The sequence below is a fragment of the Raphanus sativus genome, chromosome 4 (genome assembly GCF_000801105.2).
Source record: "Raphanus sativus cultivar WK10039 chromosome 4, ASM80110v3, whole genome shotgun sequence".
Lineage (NCBI taxonomy): Eukaryota > Viridiplantae > Streptophyta > Magnoliopsida > Brassicales > Brassicaceae > Raphanus > Raphanus sativus.
In genome coordinates, this window is record NC_079514.1 from 37,367,456 (window position 1) to 37,387,563 (window position 20,108).

A 20,108-nucleotide genomic window follows, 5' to 3' on the forward strand; every position below is an offset into this window, starting at 1 on the left:
TATACTATATAATTAGATCCTGCTATATTGATAACTCACTTGATCAGATACTGGTCAAGTTCGATAACTCACTTGAGAGCTTCCCTAATACCATAGAAAGATTGTCTCAATTTGTATTGCACGCCGAAACGTGCATGAAGATGAAATTGCTAATAATCGAGGATGGGGATCATTTTGTTTATGTATATATGTAGTCCAATCGCGGATTGGAGATCAATTTGCTAAGTAGATATGTCTGTCAAGCATCTTTTTTTTTGGTTCAAAATATGTCTGTCAAGCTATGTAGCATGATTTTGGTACTACCGTAGGATTCAAAATAAGAATCTGATAAGATAACTCTATATATCAATATAACTCTAAGAAACAGTAATTTCATATTGATAATGCTACTACTATTAAGATGACAATACATAAAATATATTAAATGATACATTTTTGCGTAATGATTTTTTTGTTACTATTCGGGATACTAAACCGTTATAAAACCGTTTTAGATTTGTGAAATTGCGAAAGAATTTTTTTTGAACATTTAGGTATATTTGTTAACTTGTTATAGTAAATATGGTACCTGTAAACAATATACGTATAAATATTCATACATACATACATATACAATGAGAGAGATATAAAATTTTTGTTTTCAGTAAATTTGTTTGCTATCTAGAAAATTATTTCTTGTAATGGGTTTTATGATTTTTTGTTGGAGTCATTGTCATAAAGTAAAGGGCAAATGTCTTATTTAATATTTAAATAAAATTTTGAAAATCGACAAATTCATGATGAGAAAGTATTGATTGGACAGATTTTCAATCGCATTAGTATAAAATTAAATTAATATTATAGTTAGCATCCAAATGATAGGTGCGGCAGATGAAGCAGTCTTTTGACATGTTTGAAAATCAAACAACATATGTTATAGCGTATTTATAGTAAGCTTAAACCTTATTTGTATACTATTGGTATTTTGATCACCTCAGTTTCTGTACATAGTGAAACAATATAATAAATATAAATAATGCAAAAGCAATAAAATAAAATTTGTTTTGGTTCCTTGTGTAGTGTTGCATCATTCATGAGTGTGTTAGATAGAGGTAGAGCCAGAGTTCTGTCTCTCACTTGTCTTGTCTCTGTAAGTTGTTCCTCACAGAGCACTCACTCAGAGACCCCAAACTTACAAACCTTTATTGTTCTTGTCCATTTCTGAAATTTCTGTTTGTAAAGTCCAATTCAAAAGATAAAACAACTCTGTAATTCTATATTTCAGTTTACTTAAAGTTTTCAAACCCACAGTTTTAGTATCTATAAAACTGAAAATGACTTGACTTATCTGATCTACTACTATGTTTTATATATCTTTCAGTTATATCATCGTATGTGGAAATCATAATACTTTTTTGGAATGTGGAAATCATAATATAACTCATATAAATATATATGTCAGTTTAAACTTGGTTAGTTACATATCTACAACACTAAAACATTAATAGGACTGAGTATTTTATCCGTTAAATTTGGTTTGATTTGTTATTCGTTTCGATTCGATCGGAAAATTTTGAATATATGTAAGTCTTCGAAACAAAGCGGACAATAATTAAAATAATAATATCATCAGGACAAATTATGGTCTTTCTTCTCGTTTTTGTTATGATTTAAAACCAGCGGACAATAATTTAAAATAATAATATCATATTGGGTAAGTATTCCCTTTAGACCCGATCGACAATATTATCGAAAAATTATAGTCTTTCTTTTCTAACAACCGAAAAATTATAGTCTCTATATACAAGGTTTCTACTTCGAGCTATAACAAAGTCTTGCACATATTTCATGCATGACGTATGAAATAATAACACGATGGCATTGATGCATTTTAGTTGATTATTAAACTAAAATGAAACTTTGTTCCAGTTACATATAGCGCACTTATCCGGGTTGGCAAGAAAAACCCTCACTAATAATAACATAACCATAAACTTCATCTCAACTAATTCATGAGTAATACTCATTTATGAGAATATTTTGTAGATTTGATGTGGATTGGAAGTGAGAATTATCACTTGGCCTTTCGACTTTAGATGTGGTATCATGGCCTTTCCATATATGGTTAGAACAAAAAGAAGGACCTTTCAAGAATCACACACCCATTTAATTGTTAGCACTATTACATAATTTACATCATAATTATTCACATTTTAGAATCGATACGGATATTTCATTTATAAAAGAAATATATGTGAGGAGACAGTAGACATTGAAATGAGGGACCCCGAATTTCCTCATGATTCCCTTGTTTCATCATTACCCCCCTCAAACCTATATTTAGTGAAACCCATGTGAGACTCCACCACGTATAATATACTCCAAAACTAACATCTCTTTGCTCAAGTCAAAAACAAGATTTGAGAGAAATAGGCAAACCTATTTATGTTCCTAAAGTTCAAAAAGAAAATTTATGTTTCTGTGCATGACCGGATTGAATCGAAATCAACAAACCAGACCCAATTCAGTTTAATTGGATTTTTAAAGCTTTCACCTTTTCACTTGGCTATCATTTTCTTTTAGTTAAATGGAAAAATTAACTTCCAATGGTTACTGAGAACATCACACAGCAAAAATGAATGAAAAAAGAATTCAATATCACTCTTTAGATGTTACTCGAAATCAACAAAAATGATACAAAAAAGAATAAAGATTATAGTCTACAAGTTTAAAGGCTCAAGTTGAAGTTGCAAGTTCTTGACTGGTCTTCAATTTTGTTTTCAGTTTCTTTCATATCTTTTATTCTTCTTCGCATCTTTTCGCTCCTTCACTCTCTGCAACACATGTTCAGACCAGCTCGCTTCAGCGCTTTCTCTTTGAGCTGCGCTGCTCAAGAACTTAAGGACATGAAGAAACGTAGCAGTTTAGTACAGTAGAGAAAACCAAGTCGTTTTGGTCAGATGGTAAAAATTTTTTGGCCAAGACTTCTGTTCTGAGTTGGATTCGTCTTTGCCAGCTAACTGTGTCTAACTGTGTCATATTGATGAATTAATTGCGTATCCGGATACAAAAACTTGGAATTAGTTTTCGAGTCTAGAAAGTTTTTGGGATTGTTATAAAAGAAGAAAAGCAAAACGGACTTCAATCACCAAACAAAACGCAGAGGAAGAGCCATCAATGGGCCGTATGTCTACCGAAATGTTACGACGGGTAAAACTAGCTCGGCCCATATTGAGTCTAGCCCTGATTTAGAATTTTAGGTCCGACAAAGTTGAAGGAATCGGATAGCGTGAGAGAACCAAAGCCTCTGTAACTAAATAACGGTTTGTGTAAATCGCTTTCTTTACCGGCTCGGTTTAAAAAAGAGTTGAAGCAAAGCGCTGCCCTAAAGCGTCAGTTTGTCTGTAAGCGAAGTGCAACAATACTGCAATTGGTCAAACTGATTGGACTATAACAGATATCCTTCTTTTTTGTTTAGCTTTAATATTCTAACCATTGTTGTTCTCAGTTGCTCAGATTTAGTTTTGTATTTAAAACAAAAGAGTTGTTTCGTAAAAGAAAGTTTTCACAGTTGAAGCTGTGCAAGAGAAGTACAAGGAAAGACGAGAAAGCATAAGATGGAATATGGACAGAGCTTGAAATTTCTCAAGAAGAAGAAGCAGCAGGAATGGATCCAGTGCCGTGCGAAAGTTTTCTGGGGCCTAAGGCAAAAATATGTTTCAAAAAAATCTTTTGCTAGAAAAAAAAATTATACAGTAAGAAAATTATGTATACTACAATAAAATAAAATTTACTTTAGGATTTTTTTAAAAAATTATACAAGATTGAAATTTACAACTTTATACTAATCATTTTCTGTTTTACAAAGAAAAATAAAAAAATTTAATTATATATATACACAATATTTTGTATTTTTAGGGTAGCTATATATGGATTATTACGTCAAATAATTTATGAAACGCAATTAATAATTTAATAGGTAATACATTAAGAAAATAATTAAAACATCATAAACATGAGACAACATAACTGAAGTTAATAAATAACATATTTTTTTCCAAACATCAATAACATATCTATATAGACAATCTACCACATGCATAAGATGAATACCACAATACTTATAGTAACATCCTATAAAGACATAAAATAACATATTTTGGTATTTGTTTTAGTTAAAAACTTTAAATAGCTCATTTACATTTTTCCTCTATCAATTAATTTATTTTAGTAAAAAAGAAATAAGCCAATGTGATAAATGGGACCCTAAAATTAGATGAGAAAGTTGGGGGCCTGAGGCAGTTGCCTCTTTTCTTTGAGGGTGAGCACGGCTCTGAATGGATCACGTATAAAACATAAAATCACTCTGAACCAAACCACGTCATGGTTTGTTGTATCCGTTTTTTTTTTAAAAGGGTTCAGTTTGTCAAAAAAAGAAAAGAAAATTTAATTACACAACTCGGTATCGTTCATCACTTTCACTGATTACATAGCTTAATGTTATGTTATAATAACAGTGTATGAAGCGTTCATGGAATCATGATAATTTCGAGACGTCTAATTTAATCACAAGAAGAATAGTCCAATTACCTCTAATTAACCACGAGAGGAATAGTCGGAAAGTGACCATATTTTATATATAACATTTCATTCATTTTTAACAATCTTGAGTGGATTGGCCAAATATTTTATTATATATTATTTATATTCCATGAGAGTGGATATGTTTTAAAGATTAAGATTTATCAGTACTATAATTAATCTTTACTTAATCTTAATATTTCTTTCTAAGATAATGTTTTAAAGAATATTGTTTTGAGAATCCTCAGATATATATTATGTAACTATATTTATTACCATATACTGCTAAAGGGAATATGTCGATCGATGCACTAAATACTACTAATACTTTGGTATACTATGTTAAAAAATATTTTAATTTAAAAATAATTGTTACAAAAAATAATTAAAAATATTTGACAATTAAATAGTTTGTTTAAATTCTTTATATATTGTTTAGGTTTCATTGAAATTTTTTCTTTAACTGAAGGCTCATGAACCCTCTATATAATTTTAATATTATATCATCAATTAATGAAAATCCATAAAATTTGATATAATAGACTAAAGCTAAAACCAAAACCAAAACAGTTCTTAAAACCGTATATTTATTATATTAAGCGAGTGCCTTTCGAAAAAGCTCTGGTGTGATATATTATCCGACTTTTGTTTGTTTGTCCATAAAATATTCTTAGTTTATCAAGATTTAAAACGTGAACCAGTGAAGCCTTAACAAAATAGAGAAATGTTTTAGTGATGATGTTCATATTTAAAGGTTAAAGAACAATGTCAGTGTGATATTACGTATGCGTAAACTTTAATTATTACCTCTTCGTTTTCTAATCACGTTTTTATCATTCTAATTTGTTCAATCGTATAGTCTCAATCCAATAATCAGCTTATGATATTTGAACCGAATGGTGTACACACGTCGATATTTACTTAGACTAGTGACCATCCAGAGCTTTTGACTGCATAATAATATTTATTTTTATGTACTCATTTAAAAGTTAAATAATAATGTAAATAAGAGATAATTACTGATGTTGATGGATAAAGTATATCCGCAAATGGGAAAATATTCCAATATACATTTTTAAAAAAATATTTCCAATATACAAATTGAAGGGTATAAAACTATAATAGATAGACAACTGAAATACTTAATACATGATCTGTCGTATTTTGTATATTGGAGTCTTGGAAATTTGGCTGCAGAAGCTTTTGAAAGCATTGACCTTAATGGAAAAACATTTTGTAAAAATAAGGCAATTACTTGTCAAAAAAAATAAGGCAAATAAAATGGAAATTAACGGAATGCGACTACTAATAGATGGACACATCATTATATTCGTTTACTACGGTTAAGACTTCGAAATGGATCTCGGGAAAGACTCTGATTACAGTGACGTAAACGATTCCTATTTTACATGAAAAAAAGACGGACGTAGAGGAAACAAAAACAACTTTTAAATTTATTCATTTGGTTTTACAAATGGGCTCTTTCAAGTCTCAACGACAGAAACAACATAAACTCAAAGTCAGAACTCAGGTATGTCGGAAAATGCCTCAATCCTACGACAGCTACTGAAAAGATCAAACCAAAACTCCATGTCATCATCATACAACTTCGAATTATTATAACTATATATCTCACTATTCCTCTCTAGTAATCCTTCCCAACCTTCGATCTTTTTCTCATTGTTACTCGCATTGTCTACCGATACGACGTCCGACCAAAAACTCTCATCAACCAATGCAGAAATATCCTCGTACGACATCGTATCGTCCTTGTTATTATTTTCTGATATCTCAAGTGTCGTAGTGCTATTTGAAAACTGTTGCGGAGAGGTTGTGTGGACCATCACAGGCTCTTTGTCTTCGTGTGTGGTCTCGTTAGAACCGTTAATGTCTTTGGTGTCTCCGCCATTGTTTTGATTTTTGTTGAGTCTTTTCTTCAAATGAGTGTGCCAAACGTTTTTTATTTCATTGTCGGTTCGTCCTGGCAATTTTGCAGCAATCGCAGACCATCTAAATTAATAACAAACAAACAAAAGTAAACACTATTAGAAAAGTGTCTTACATATGATATATTATGGATTTCATCAATTTATTAGTTAAATATTGCCTCTTAAACCAGAAAATATGGAGATACATAGAAGATGACAACAAAACAAAAGCTAAATATATGCCATATGCCGCCATATGTTTTGCAATGATCGAGGTGCGTATCTTGTCTAAGAGTAACATTGAAGGTTGTTTTTTTTTTCTTTTAAAAGTTCTGAAAACAAATCTTTCGAGACTGAGTAAATCACGGGTATGTATAATGAATCTCCTCAGCCCCACAGTGTTAAAAACAAATTAAAATATTTTGCAAACTGGAAATTAAAATAAATCATTTAAAAACTTGTAAAGTGGAAAGAGTAAAATGGGAGTTAGCAAAAGAAAGAAAGAGTAAAAGGGATTCGAAGAAAATCAAAGGAAAATACAAAATATTCGAACCAGAAACATTTTTTGATCCTTCTTCAATAAAACATTGAACCAATTGATGATTAATTCTCTCTAAATAATAAAAAAGACAAACCTGTTGCCCAACACTTCATGTAGATTGATGATAGTTTGTTCCTCTTGAGGAGTGAAATTGCCACGTTTGATGTCTGGTCTCAGATAATTGATCCAACGAAGTCTGCAACTTTTTCCACATCTAAGTAACCCTAAGAATTTTCCAAAAAGAAACACCAAAAAGTATTGCTTACAGATCAAGAAGTAGTGATAGATATATAATAAATATACAAAATAAACGAAAATTACCTGCGTGTTTGGGAAGGGCTCGCCAGTTAGAATGACCATAGAGATGAATATAATTGACCAAGATTTGATCTTCTTCAGGAGTCCATGGTCCTCTCTTCATCCCCATTTTTTCACAGCATGGTGCTCTTCCCATTTTTCTCCGTTGAACTCTCAAGAAAATAAACCAAAATTTAGTAGTTTTCTCCTCAAATGAGTAAGAAAAAGATGATTAGACGGCCAGGTGTTGGATGGATATGGAGTTTTGTGAGAGCTAAAGAAGCCAAATGTTTAAAGGAAGTATGCGATGCAGAGATTTAGTCTGTTTATTAATATATATATAGACATATAATAATATGGATTAAAATGATTATTAGTTAACTACAAATGCAACCGTGAGACAATTCCAAGTTGAAAATTTCTCATACTTTTGATTCACACTGTCCAAAGTTGTGTTTCCTTTAACTTTTTAGCCATGAGAAAGTTAATACAATGGTAACTTCGTTTAGGTGAGGTCGATATAATAGTAAGAAACTTAATCAGAGAAACTTTATAAGGTATTACGTATGTTAAAAAGTAAACAAATGATTACATTTTTAATACAAAAATAAAATTTTAAAATGTTTCTAACATTTAAGAATATAATGAAAATTCTATGAATTTCAATCGTTACTAATTATAATAAAAGAAAACATATTATGTCGTTGTACTATTCCATATGAAAAGTTGCTTTTTAAGTTTATGCAAAAGAAGAAATGATATTTATGTAAAAGCACATGAGCAGTATAGCACTAGAAAAGGGTGGACAAATTTTCTAAACTCGATCTGATATTTGTCCTGATCAATGATTCTATGGTTTTAGTATTCGAAAGCTGATGAATATTTGCAGCGTACAATTACAAATACATGATAGATTGATAGAGGTTTTAAATTCTAGTTGAATGGTCATATATAATGTTATATATATGATACTTGTGTTTTAATTTTCGTATGATACGTTTCTCAAAATCGTTAGAGTTGAATGGTTTTTGCATTTTTTTAACGTTTCAATAATAAACAACAAAGTGATCTTTTTAATGATAAATACACTAAATCAGGAAAAAATAAATATTTTCAAAGTGCAAAAAAAAGGCATTGCCTAAACATTTCTAACAATTGAATTAGATAGAAGACCGGTCCAAGAGTAACCAACTGAAAATATACTGTTAGAAATGTTTGGAAAACACATTTTCTGCTTAACCTATGTTTAGAGTAATATTATTTATGTTAAACACGTATTCTAAACATATCAGATCTTATGAAAAAATAGATTTCATTTTCTATTTCGTAGAATGTCAATTCTATTTTCTGTTAATATTATGATTTAAATATTTTTAGAACCGGGAAAAAACAATATTACTAAATTGATATAGGTATTTCATCAGTACTTTTTCCAATTATTTTATTTGTGAAACTATTTATTTTATTTATTTTCAAAAATAGTAAAAGGCATTAGAAGAAAAAATATATAAAATAGAAATTAGACTAACATGACATAGTTTCATTTTTGGTCTAAAAACAATTTTTCCAAAACTATATTGAGTTGAGTAAGAAAAAAATGACTCAAAAAGAGTATATGAATAACACTAATGTAAGGGGAAGCAGTGTCCAAATTATATATACATAAAAATGTCAAAGAAAGAGGCTGTTAGTGCTCAATTACAATCAGATGATGGCCCAAAATTAACTAAACTTTTAATTTCAATCAATCTTGTTGGACCTATATAAGTCAATAAGAAACATTAAAAAGTATCATATTTTTTTCTATCCGTCTATTATACACTTTTATTATTAGAAAGTATACATTTTATGATGAATAAAAATAGGTATGTAGAGCCAAAACTCTTGTGATGTCAAGATTGAGTTGAGGGAAATCACAGACATCAAAGTAGGTAGGTACAAAAGGGGCTCCTCTTTTCTTATATAATGTGAGATCATGTTAACAAAAAAACAAAACTTTGAAATGATTTGCTATGATTTGGTGACCTCTTTTCGTTTCTTGTTTTCCCAACTTCTTATTATATTAAAAGTCTTTATCATGTGTATGGTTTCAAAAAGTATTTATAATTAGCTAGTAATTAGAAATTTGAATCAATGAAACCAGCGAATTCGTAAACTAAATAAATAATTTACTGAATGTTCTTTTAAACATTGAAGCATATCTTTCATATGGAATGCCATTAAGTAGAATGGTCATAACCATGATATCACAATAAGTACGAAAATATTGGACTTTACTGATAATTTTGTGATATGGATTCAGGGTTCTTAACTTCCTACAGGCTTAATAATTGCATACCTCACCTAGCTACAACTTCTTCACAAAACTATTTGTTTGTCTCTGTTAAAAGCAACTTTGAATAGTGTTTCAAATTAAATGTATTTGGACCAAAACTATAACACTAGAAAAAGACTAAGATAAACAAAGATCATCCACATCTATTTCCATCATTACTTGGATCTTGCTCTCTTTTACAAACTTTCTTTTTCTCTTTTTCGTTTCTTTATAATTATTTTTTATTTGATACAATGCGGGTTATCTTCTCTCATTAACACTACTCCAATTATGAAGGTCCATGTTTTATAATGCAAGTGTTGTTTGATAATTGATAAATTACATTCAAAATGTACAAATGGATAATGACCTAACAAAATATAGGTTTTAGTAGGTCCGATTTAATATTAAATACTAATTCTGTCTCTTCTTTTTGTAAATTTTCCAGGGTCGGCTGAGTTACATTATTGATCTACAGGTGCATGTAAAAACAAAATTTTATAAAGTTAAAATTCACTCTTCAATACGTCAGACCGTCATTTATCTTCTTGAAAATGATCCAACTATGAACTATCTATTCTCATGTTCCGACACTCTTCAAGACTACAATTATAGGTAAATGACGCAGCTGATGACGCATTACCCATATTTTAGATCATTTGCAAAAATAACTGAAAAACGTAAATTTAAATATTTGAATATTAGTATTAAAATAATTTGAAATTATTTAATCACCCAAAAAAAATCTTCATCTACTGTATTTCTTTTGGAAAAGTTAATTATAGGAATAAAAAATTACATCTGAATTAAAAAATTATATCTGAATTTTGAAAATAATTTAAGTCTAAAAGACCTCGTTCTTCTATCACCATTCACCAAGCAAAATACAAATCTCGCAAGCATCTAAACCTAACTGGTCTGTCTTCATGCAAGTCTTTATCATTTGAGAATAACTACCCATAGAGAAACTCTAGTCTTTTAAGCAGAAAAAAAAGAAACTTTAGTCTTGTCCAGCTGAAACAGAACCAAAATCTTACACCTTTCATTCTCATTCTCATGCTCTAATATGCTCATTTAAAATCTAATTCGATAGGACCCATGTTTTACAGAAAATCATGATTCAAGTTTTCTGTCTAAACAAAAAATCTATGTATAAAATAGTTTTGATATTTTCGTCTAACTAATATTAGATTAATACATTCAACAACAGGCAACAAAAATCCCAAACAAAGACTAAAGAGTCCAGGGCTAAGGAAAACAATTGCCAGTACACATGATTTGACCATGGAAAATACAAATCTTAAACCACAAAGAGATAACAACTCTTTTTACTTTAAACAATTATATTTTCATAAAAAGTATTCATCAGATTCCACTTTGAAATCATATGATAAAATATTGTAGTAGACCTAACAACGACCCTCCCCAAAAGAAGTACAAACGAGGACAAGAACCGTACCTTCAAACTTTTCTCCACAACACTTTGGTTTTCACCTAACAATCTGACTCTATAGTCTTCAACCACTAGATTGTGTCTACACCTGAAACACAGAGCTACCAAGCAAATCTTGTTCCCGTGCCATCCAAAAATCTATCGGTATACCATCCTTTAGCCTGGACTTGAGACAAAAACGGACTGAAGACATCGTTCATCTTGTCATAAGCGTCTTGCAATATTACATCATCAGGGTCATTGTATGTCTTTCCCATTATCTTGGCATAGGCTGCAACTAACCACCCTCGCAACGCATCTTCACCTGTTGCATCGTGCTCCAAGACCATATCGGTCCATGATTTGCCTTGACTCAATAGAAACTTCTCTTCTACAAACACCTCTTCTAGTTTCTGCACCTGAGAAGGCTTCACAGCTTTGTGCAGAGCTCTTCCTACTCTCACGTTTCCTGCATCTTGGATTGGTCTCTCCGGGAAGAGTAGGTTTTCTTGGAATCTTAGATCAGGAGGTCTCGGGACTTTACCAGTCTGAAACAGATTACAAAATAATACATTTGATGTCACAAAAGAAATTAACTAGATGGTGTTAAGAGGACTGAACTAAAACTGAATATATATATATATATACCTTCAGAAAATTAGCCACAATCAAAGCGGTTCTCTGTGGATTCAGTGTGTTGATTGGTACTACTCGCATCTGCTCTACCACACAATACACATGTACAGCCGAAAGAATCGATCCAATCACCAACTGCAGATACCAAATGTTTTCTAAGACAAGCGAGTTGCAAAGCAAACAAATAGAGAAAGCATTCTCAAACAGAGACTAGCAGATGAGCAGGAGAAGTTACCTTTCCCTCCATTGACGAACATATTGTGGAAGCCAGTTGAATCCCGGCACCAATCCCAGCAACATTAAAAAGAGTAGAGATAGCTTCTCCTTTGGCAAAAATGTCACTGAGGTTTCCTTCTTTGGCGAAAGATGAATATATCGGCAATCTTGTTGCTCGTGCTGCAACCACAGCCATTCCCTATTTGAAATCAAACAATGCCAGAAAAATGTGAAACACAGAGATAACTACAATCAACCAATGAGCTGTTTGATTTACGATAAGATAGTCTCTAGAAAGCTATTTTCACTGTTGAGGAAGGTAGACACTGCCATTCTATAAGAACATTTTACTTCAGTCCCCTTTGGATTTGGACAAAAAGATTCAGTGCATTCTGCATAATTAAAAAAGAAGAAGAAGAGGATATATATACCTTAGCGAAGTTACCAAGACCAGCCAGTTCAAGAAACAGATGTGGGCATAAAGGAGAAACGAGTTCCAGACCAGTACCAAAATCGTAGAGCACATCAGCTGAAAAAACAAAAGAATTACGATTTACAGTTGACACTGAAGAAATTAGCAAAGAAACATGTAGCTTAGAGAAGGGTGCTGCATACCCACGATCCTCCACTGTTTAGGCTCAGAGTCCATTCTTGCACCCAAATTGCTACAAATAAGCTTTCCCACATGCTGCATCCCATCCTTAAGAATCTATCAAACCAACATAGCCAAAAAAAAGGGTTTCCAGTTACAAGTAGGCTCTGAACAGTGTAAACGAATTAAAAAAAAAGTGGTGGAAACATACCCAACTGACGACGGTTGCTTGAGCCGGTGTAGGCCGCAAGCCTGCAGCAAATAGCAGTGACTGCAGAGGAGGAAAGACAGAAAATAAAAACTATCCATCCATTGCAACAGCTCAAGTAAGTAAGCAGCAAGAGTGAAGAAGAAGAAGAAGACCTGAGTGGATAAGACTGATAACGCAGCACTAGAGAAGTGCTGAAGTGCTCTAAACTGTGTGTACCTAAGATATCCTTCGTTCACACTTAAACACAACAAAGGAAAAAAAAATGCTTTCAATGGGTTATTAAAACCTACAAACAATGAAAAGTCCTTCTCTAGCATAAACAGTAAGGGCATTGAGTCACCCACCTGTAAGGATATCCAGAAGGAAAGAACTTGTTAAGAAAAGACTCAACCATCTTCTGAGGAACTGGTCTTGCGTCATCCACAAGTTTCATCTAAAACCAACAACACATGATAACTATTCGAATTCTAAAGTGATAAAAGCAAAGGGGAGAGAGAGAGATTTTTACAGAGAGGTGGCCGTCGGATTCGAAGTGGAAGCGGCGAGAGACGGAATCTGAAGTTTCGTACCAGTAAAGGGGAGAGCTTTCGTTGTTCTTATTCGCCGTCACCGGCGGTTCTTCCTTCTTTACCATTTTCACCTTCTCCTGTTTTTTCAATTTCACCAAACTCGTTCAGTTGATTCAGAGAATTATCGTAGCATGAAGCTGTAAAACGTAATTGAGAAAAGCTAAAAAAAAAATCCGACCAGAAACTGCATCTTTGTGGAGGAGTCGCCGGAGCTCTGAGTGAACCGCCGCGACTGAAAATTGCGTTAGAGGTGGTGGTAAACAACGGGACATCATCTCTTATACCCACCCTCCTTATCGGTCAATCTTTGAAAGACATGAAACAAAAAAGAAAAAATATAAAATGGCGAATTGCTGGAATTTACAGTTAACCCTAAGGAAGGTAAACTATTTACGGGTTTTACCAAGTTTAACCGGAGGGAAAACCGAATCGAATTGAAATACGAACCAAAGATCATAAATTAGACTTAACCGTCCCCAATCCAACTTAAACCCTCCGATCCAATCTCGATTTTAACCATCTCGAACCCGAATCCAAATAACCACTCAATTTCGATTTAAACCAAGTGGAGTCTCTCCAATTTCCCCTTTATTCTTTATTTCTATTTCTCCCTCCCCCCCCCTCTCTCTCAAACGGTTTCCCCTAAATTCGAAAACGTATCCCAACCCTAGAACATCCCACTTCGATTCCTTCGATTTCCCTTCGATTATTCACCGAAAACGTGTGAATCATGGTTGAAACTAGGCTGGGTAAGAGAAAGGATAGGCTTCCTCCAACGGATCCTCCTCCGCAAAAGAGCGGGACCTCGAAGAACTCGAAGAAGAACAAACCGAAGAACTTGAAGAAGAGAAAAACGACGGATGAGGAATCACCGGCGGTTGAATTTGTTGGAACCGTGGGAGTTGCGGAGGAGAATGAAGTAGAAGAACCGGCTAAGGATGTAGAAGATCGGGAGAAAGAGAAAGAAGAATCGGAGAAGGAGAAAGAAAGGGAAGAAGAAAATGGAGACGAAGATGAAGAGGAAGAAGGAAACAGCGATGCATCTCAAGAAGAGAAAGAAGAAAATGGAGACGAAGATGAAGAGGAAGAAGGAAACAGCGATGCATCTCAAGAAGATAAAGAAGAAAATGGAGATAAAGATGAAGATGAAGAAGGAAATAGCAATGAAGAAGTAGAGAACAAAGATGAAGAAGAAATACAAGAGGAGGAAGAGAACGGGACTCTCCCGACTCCCGAAGAGAACGGGACTCCCGAAGAGAACAGAGGTCAAAACGAAAATGAAAATCAAGAAGAAGGAGAGAAGGAACCCCCATTGGAAGCGGAATCAGGAAATGTTGATGGTGATGGTGACGGGGTTCTCGGGCAAGGAGAAGAGGTAATAACTGTAAAACTTGAATAGGGTTTAACTAAATATATTAGGAAAGGCTCGGATAACTTAGGAGAACTATGTTTTAGTACTTGAATAACTGATGTAGAACACAATGTTACTTGCAGGAATTAGAGGCAACCGAGGCAATCAAACCGTTGAGGATGTACTTCTATGAGTCGGAGTACAAGAAACAAATAAAGATAGCGACCAAATGTTTCGTCAATGACGTTATGGTTACATTTGCTAATCTCAAACCGAAGATGAGTGATACTGAGAGGAAGTGGTTTGAGAAGCATCCACAATTCTGTCACGTGTTCCACATGGAGAAGGACTCAAACCACATGGTCCAAGGAATGTGGATGTTGCTATTGCGGACAGTGGATGGCTCGAAGAGGAAGGAAGTGTGGTTCATTGTGAATGGTGTTCCCATCCGCTATGGCCTGAGAGAACACGCTTTGATCTCAGGTCTTAGCTGCCGCAACTATCCACTTGGGTATAAGGAGTTTGGTGATAGAAAGTTCGTGAAGCGCCATTTTAAGAAGGGAGAATCAATAAGGCTTGAGGATGTCAAAGCGAAGCTGTTGGCTATGGGAGAACACAGAGACCGGCTGAAGATGATGGTTTTGTTCTTTTTAGGAAGTGTTATCTGTGCGCAAACGAAAGTAGGAAAAGGCGCCAAAGATGTTTTGGAATTCTTCCAAAGAGCTGTGGACGATCTCGAGTTCTGCGAAAACTTTCCATGGGGGAGGTACTCGTTTGATTACATGGTTAAGGAGATATCGCACACCATGGATCATTTTGGAGGTCGGGTTAGAGAGAAGACTTTATGGCCACTTCCAGGTTTCTGTCTGCCACTGGAGGTAAGCAATTGAAGATAATTACCTTATCATTTATTAATATTATTGTGTTAAGTGTTTGTACATGATTGGTATGTAGTTGCTTGCTTTTGAGGCAATTCCCAAGTTTGGATTGAAGTTCAGACAAGAGGTTGAAGACGTCGATATAGACTGTCCTAGGATGTGCAGATCAGTCTTTAAATCAGCAGGGATGAAAGGGTTCTCACTTTCAAAATTGAATCGGGAACTGGACAAAATAACGGTATGTTTCTTCTGCTACAATCTTGAAAATGTTGTAATGTTTCTTGTGCTACAAACTTTGAAAATGTTGTAGCATTATACTAACATGTATTATTTTTTGGTTTTACTTTTTTGGTATCAGTCAGGGGATATCCACAGCATCCTTCCTACCAAGACAGAAGAAGAAGTAGCTCTTTTGGAAGAGCTGACTGAAGAGGAGGACGACGTTGATGTCGATGATATTTCTATTGACAGTTGGGTAAAGCGTCTTGCAGAAGGACATTCAGTCTTTTTTGAAGAGATGTATGATGTAGACGTTGCTGCGCGTGATCCAAATGCACAAGAGGCTGTCGACGAAGATCAGGATGACGAAGATCAGGATGACGAAGTAGGTGGAGAGGAAGGAGGCGCAAGCCAGAAGAAGATGATGGAGGAGTTGATCAAACAAGTGAAAATGATTGGCACTCAGCTAAAGAGAGTTAAGAAGACAATGGACAAGTTTGAGGAAAGGATGGTGGTTCCGTTTGAGGCGTTTATGAAGAAAGCTATGGATGAAGGGCAAGGAAGCGGGGAGTGAAGAACTCGGTTATGTATTTTGTAAACTCGGTTATGTATTTTGTGGGAAGTTGGACCCATTATTTTGTTGTTGTGTGGATGTTGGAAACCTCTTGACTTTTTAGGTATGTTGGATGGAACTTGTTCTTGTTATCATGGATGTTGCAATCTTGTTATCATGGATGTTGCAATCTTATATTTTGAATGTGCCTCTTAAGGAAAACTAGGAAAAGTAGGAGAACTTAATGAAAACTAGGACAACTAGGAGAACTTAATGAAAACTAGGAAAACTAGAAATACTAGGAAAACTATAAATACTAGGAAAACTAATTCTTCAACACCACACTTAAACTAAGCATACAATTCTTCAAACTTCCTAACAATGTCATCTTCTTCATTTTCGTCATTCCCGCCCTTCCCTGTCTTCTTCTTCTCCAAATGACTTTTCATTTCAGAAATGGTCTTCTGTAATTGCTCAATCACTTTATTCTTCTCTCGGATTTCATCACGGGTTTGAAGCAATGCTCTCCTTTGCCATTCTGTACCATCCTCTTCATCGAACCAAGAGAAGTACTTGCATTCATTTCCAAGCTGCAATAAGGGGAAGGTCAAAATTCAAACCCAATTCAAATCCAGATTCCATTATATCCAGATTCCATCATATATTCATACCTTAAAGCGCGGACAGCCATAAAAGTGTCGACCAGGATTTTTGTCAGTCCAAGCTTGCCTTATTTTCGCTGGCAAGCCACAGTGACACAACCTCAGACAAGAAAATCGGCGGCTCCTTTGCGATAAAGACGAACCCGAACCCGAACCCACTTCCATCTTCACTTTTTCCATCTCACTTGCTCGGCGAGGGGGGGGGAAGAGAATTCGATTCTCGAAATAGAGAGAGAGAGAGGGAGAGGAAATGGGGAAATGGGAGACCCGAAATAGAGAGAGAGGCTAGAGAAAAAGGGGAAAAAGTCAAACTGAAAGGGGCCCAACTGAAAGTGAGATATTAAAATGAGATAATTGCCCAAAAAAAATTTGTTCTTAGTTATACCCAAGATACTAGTATTCCCAACTTTGGTCATAGTTATATTTTTGTCGGTTTCTAATTTATTTAGTGTTACTAATCTATTTAAATTGGTTATCTAGTTTTACCTTCAATATTACTAGTTTAAATTGTTATTTATATAGTTCCATGCAATTATATTTAGCGAATAGATATAACTCGAAAGTTTCGTTTGTAAGATGTCTTTGGCCAACAAAGTGTTATTGGAATTGCAAGGTCTCGTAAGAGATACGTGAGAGTTTTTTTCCTAAATTTCAGAAATTGATAACCGAGTTTTGTTATAAATAGACAAGGAATCCAACAAAGATTTTTTTCCTAAATTACATTAAAAATATATTTTCTGCTTACTTAGTAATTATTCATTATATAATCTGTTAATTTTATTCTAAAATTCAGAAATTACATTAAAATTCATTAAAAATATATTATTCATTTATAAAAGAAACATTTAATTTGTTTGACAAAAAAAAATAAACGTTCTGAAATTGATAACCGAGTTTTGTTATAAATTGACTATACTCAAGTTTTACGCAGTTTTCCAAGTCATACAACACGACACAACACGAAATGAAACAAAGTTCCAGAGATTACAACATAAAATCAAGTACCCAAATGCATTACTCGAAATATGCATTACTCCAAATTCATCCAAATTTAAACCCTTTTCCTTCCTTGCCGCTTGATGCGATCTGGAGGTATGATCTTCACCTCCTTGATCTGATCTGGTACATTCCAAGAAGCCATGTCGGGCACAACATTAAGTGTTCTGGAATACGCCAAATGCCACATTTCCGTCCAGTAGTATTTTGAGCACAACTCATGGATATCAAGGCGCCTGCCATCAACATTCCTAGCGAAATAGATATAAGCTGCCAGTCCATGCAGACAAGGGAACTTTTCATAGTCCCACACCTTGCAAGTACAAGTTTTTCCAACCAAGGTCGCCCAAAACACCTTTCCTGCAGCGTCAGTGATCTCGTACTTAAGCTCGTAACTATCAAGTTCCCGCACAGGTAGCTTATGTGCAACAGCCCATAGATCGTGCAAGTAGTTCTCAACCCGAGGCACCAGTCTTGTATTCATTGATCTAGAAACAACATCCTTCCGTTGAGTGAACCAATCAGAGAATTTCCTAATGATACAATCCAGCATTGGTATTAAGGCCCACCTCGTTGCCTCTTTAAACACGTTCTTCATTGATCCCAGAGTGTTGCTTGTATCCAAGTTGTACCTATCACGTGGGAAAAAAACCCTTGCCCATTTGTCCTTTTCAATACCACATTCCTCCACATACTTGTACGCAGCAGGACATCTTATCTTAAATGAGTCGTAAGCAGAATTGAAGTCATCAACCGTGTAATATCTGCCCAACTCCATAAGTTTTTGCCCGACTATATTCTTGTTGACGTTACAAGCATGCAATTTCACCTTTTCCTTCAAATGCCATAAACAATGACCATGGTGAGCCTGTGGAAACACGTTTCCTATGGCGAAGATCAAGCTCTGATTTCTTGTACTAATGAAAACCAGTTCAGAAGAGTCTGGTATAACACTTTTAAGCATCTCGAAAAACCAAGTCCAACTAGCAAGATTCTCACCATCTACTACTGCAAACGCAAGTGGATACCTCTGACCATTAGGATCCTGAGCTTTCGCGAAAACTAAAACACCACCGTTCTTCAGACGTATCCCCTCCACAGCTATCACCTTCCTCATAACTGCAAACCCTTCAATGCAAGCTCCCAAAGCTATGAAAAGGTACTCAAATTTACTTATATCATCCAATTTCAAACAGGTTTTTGTCCCCGGATTCACTTGCTCTAACATGTACAAATAACTATACAACATCTTGTAGCTCTCTTTCGGACTACCAGGTATATCTCTGACGTGATTGCTCATTGTGTCCTGCCAAAAGGAACAAACAAAAGAAACTCACTACAATTTCCCCTACTATTATCCTGCTACAGTTTTACCAGTTATTCGAATTTTCCCTGTTTTCCTAATTCTACCAGTTGTACCCAGTTATTCAGTTTTACTACAATTTATCAAGAACAATTGAATAATCTAGGGTTTATCCCTATCCCTCAACTCCAATTCACCTACCGAAATTCATTATATACCAATTTACCCCGAAATTAAACAAAACTTGTCACAATTACAAATCTATTAAAACCCCCAAAACCTACTTCCGAAATAATGCTAGGACAGAGCATAACTTACCGGCTGCAACTTTATCCGCCCCGACGGCAACAGACGGCAGCGTTCGAGAAGCTGAGAGAGAGAGGAGTGGAGGAGGAGCTGCAAGAGGAGCTGCTAGGGAGCTGCTACGGGGGGAGGGAATCACTTTTTTCTTTTTTTTAGACCAAACCAACAAACATAAGAACCACTTTTAATTTCTCAACCCATTTTTTTTACAGACCAATCCAATTCAGATCCGACCAAACCCGAGTTATGTTGGATGCCGATTTTGGTTTGGGAAATGGGATCAAATTTTGGGTTCCAATTAAAATATGGGATGTCCTTTTGGTCTTTTCGCATATTCATTAATGGTTGATGGGTATAGGATATTTTATGGTGCATAGGAGATTGATTGAGGAGGAGATTAGGCATTGGAGGTGATGTCCCGTAAACAACGCAATTGAAAGAGATAATAAAACGACGTCGTCGTGAAGCTCCCTTCTACTTGTCGTCCGTCACTCAAAGGTTACTATATAATATTGTGGGCCGAAAAGATTAGGCCCAAGAATCATCA

The 20,108-nt window shown here is 34.5% G+C and overlaps 4 protein-coding genes across 5 annotated transcripts; 1 reads left to right on the forward strand and 3 right to left on the reverse strand.

Annotated features, from left to right (window-relative positions):
- Window positions 1-5,987: 5,987 nt before the first annotated feature.
- LOC108851648 (transcription factor MYB14) lies at window positions 5,988-7,643 on the reverse strand. The gene is made up of 3 exons (XM_018625108.2): window positions 7,351-7,643; window positions 7,124-7,253; window positions 5,988-6,570 (listed from the first exon to the last, which is right to left on the reverse strand). Exons 1-3 carry the CDS (start codon window positions 7,481-7,483, stop codon window positions 6,081-6,083), a joined length of 753 nt encoding a protein of 250 aa, XP_018480610.1. The 5' UTR covers window positions 7,484-7,643; the 3' UTR covers window positions 5,988-6,080.
- Window positions 7,644-10,952: 3,309 nt separating this feature from the next.
- On the reverse strand, window positions 10,953-13,558 carry LOC108853343 (protein root UVB sensitive 2, chloroplastic). Of its 2 annotated transcripts, none has more exons than XM_018626764.2 (10): window positions 13,475-13,558; window positions 13,236-13,373; window positions 13,072-13,160; window positions 12,880-12,964; window positions 12,728-12,787; window positions 12,540-12,633; window positions 12,356-12,453; window positions 11,944-12,123; window positions 11,721-11,843; window positions 10,953-11,620 (listed from the first exon to the last, which is right to left on the reverse strand). In XM_018626764.2, exons 1-10 carry the CDS (start codon window positions 13,484-13,486, stop codon window positions 11,195-11,197), a joined length of 1,305 nt encoding a protein of 434 aa, XP_018482266.1. In that variant the 5' UTR covers window positions 13,487-13,558; the 3' UTR covers window positions 10,953-11,194. The 2 variants fall into 2 exon arrangements, with proteins under 2 accessions (XP_018482266.1, XP_056864827.1); XM_057008847.1 differs by having other exon boundaries at window positions 13,236-13,376; window positions 13,475-13,536.
- A 9-nt stretch (window positions 13,559-13,567) lies between these two features.
- On the forward strand, window positions 13,568-17,685 carry LOC130511618 (uncharacterized protein At3g43530-like). The gene is made up of 4 exons (XM_057008846.1): window positions 13,568-14,671; window positions 14,791-15,525; window positions 15,602-15,763; window positions 15,884-17,685. The coding sequence occupies exons 1-4, from the start codon at window positions 14,027-14,029 to the stop codon at window positions 16,316-16,318; spliced, it is 1,977 nt and encodes a 658-aa protein (XP_056864826.1). The 5' UTR covers window positions 13,568-14,026; the 3' UTR covers window positions 16,319-17,685.
- LOC130511338 (uncharacterized) lies at window positions 16,648-19,255 on the reverse strand. Its single transcript, XM_057008271.1, has 2 exons — window positions 18,017-19,255; window positions 16,648-16,887 (listed from the first exon to the last, which is right to left on the reverse strand). The coding sequence occupies exons 1-2, from the start codon at window positions 19,253-19,255 to the stop codon at window positions 16,648-16,650; spliced, it is 1,479 nt and encodes a 492-aa protein (XP_056864251.1).
- Window positions 19,256-20,108: the final 853 nt, after the last annotated feature.

Coding starts and splice junctions, on each gene's coding strand:
- LOC130511618 (XM_057008846.1), top strand. CDS start 14,027: ATGGTTGAAACTAGGCTGGGTAAGAGAAAGGATAGGCTTCCTCCAACG. Junction 14,672..14,790: donor TTCTCGGGCAAGGAGAAGAG/GTAATAACTGTA, acceptor TGTTACTTGCAG/GAATTAGAGGCAACCGAGGC. Junction 15,764..15,883: donor GGGAACTGGACAAAATAACG/GTATGTTTCTTC, acceptor TTTTGGTATCAG/TCAGGGGATATCCACAGCAT.
- LOC108853343 (XM_057008847.1), bottom strand. Junction 12,124..12,355: donor GTCTTGGTAACTTCGCTAAG/GTATATATATCC, acceptor GATTTCAAATAG/GGAATGGCTGTGGTTGCAGC. Junction 11,621..11,720: donor TTGTGGCTAATTTTCTGAAG/GTATATATATAT, acceptor AATCTGTTTCAG/ACTGGTAAAGTCCCGAGACC.
- LOC130511338 (XM_057008271.1), bottom strand. CDS start 19,255: ATGAGCAATCACGTCAGAGATATACCTGGTAGTCCGAAAGAGAGCTAC. Junction 16,888..18,016: donor AGCGGCAAGGAAGGAAAAGG/GTTTAAATTTGG, acceptor CCCTTATTGCAG/CTTGGAAATGAATGCAAGTA.
- LOC108851648 (XM_018625108.2), bottom strand. CDS start 7,483: ATGGGAAGAGCACCATGCTGTGAAAAAATGGGGATGAAGAGAGGACCA. Junction 7,254..7,350: donor AGCCCTTCCCAAACACGCAG/GTAATTTTCGTT, acceptor GAAAATTCTTAG/GGTTACTTAGATGTGGAAAA. Junction 6,571..7,123: donor CATGAAGTGTTGGGCAACAG/GTTTGTCTTTTT, acceptor TTATTAATTTAG/ATGGTCTGCGATTGCTGCAA.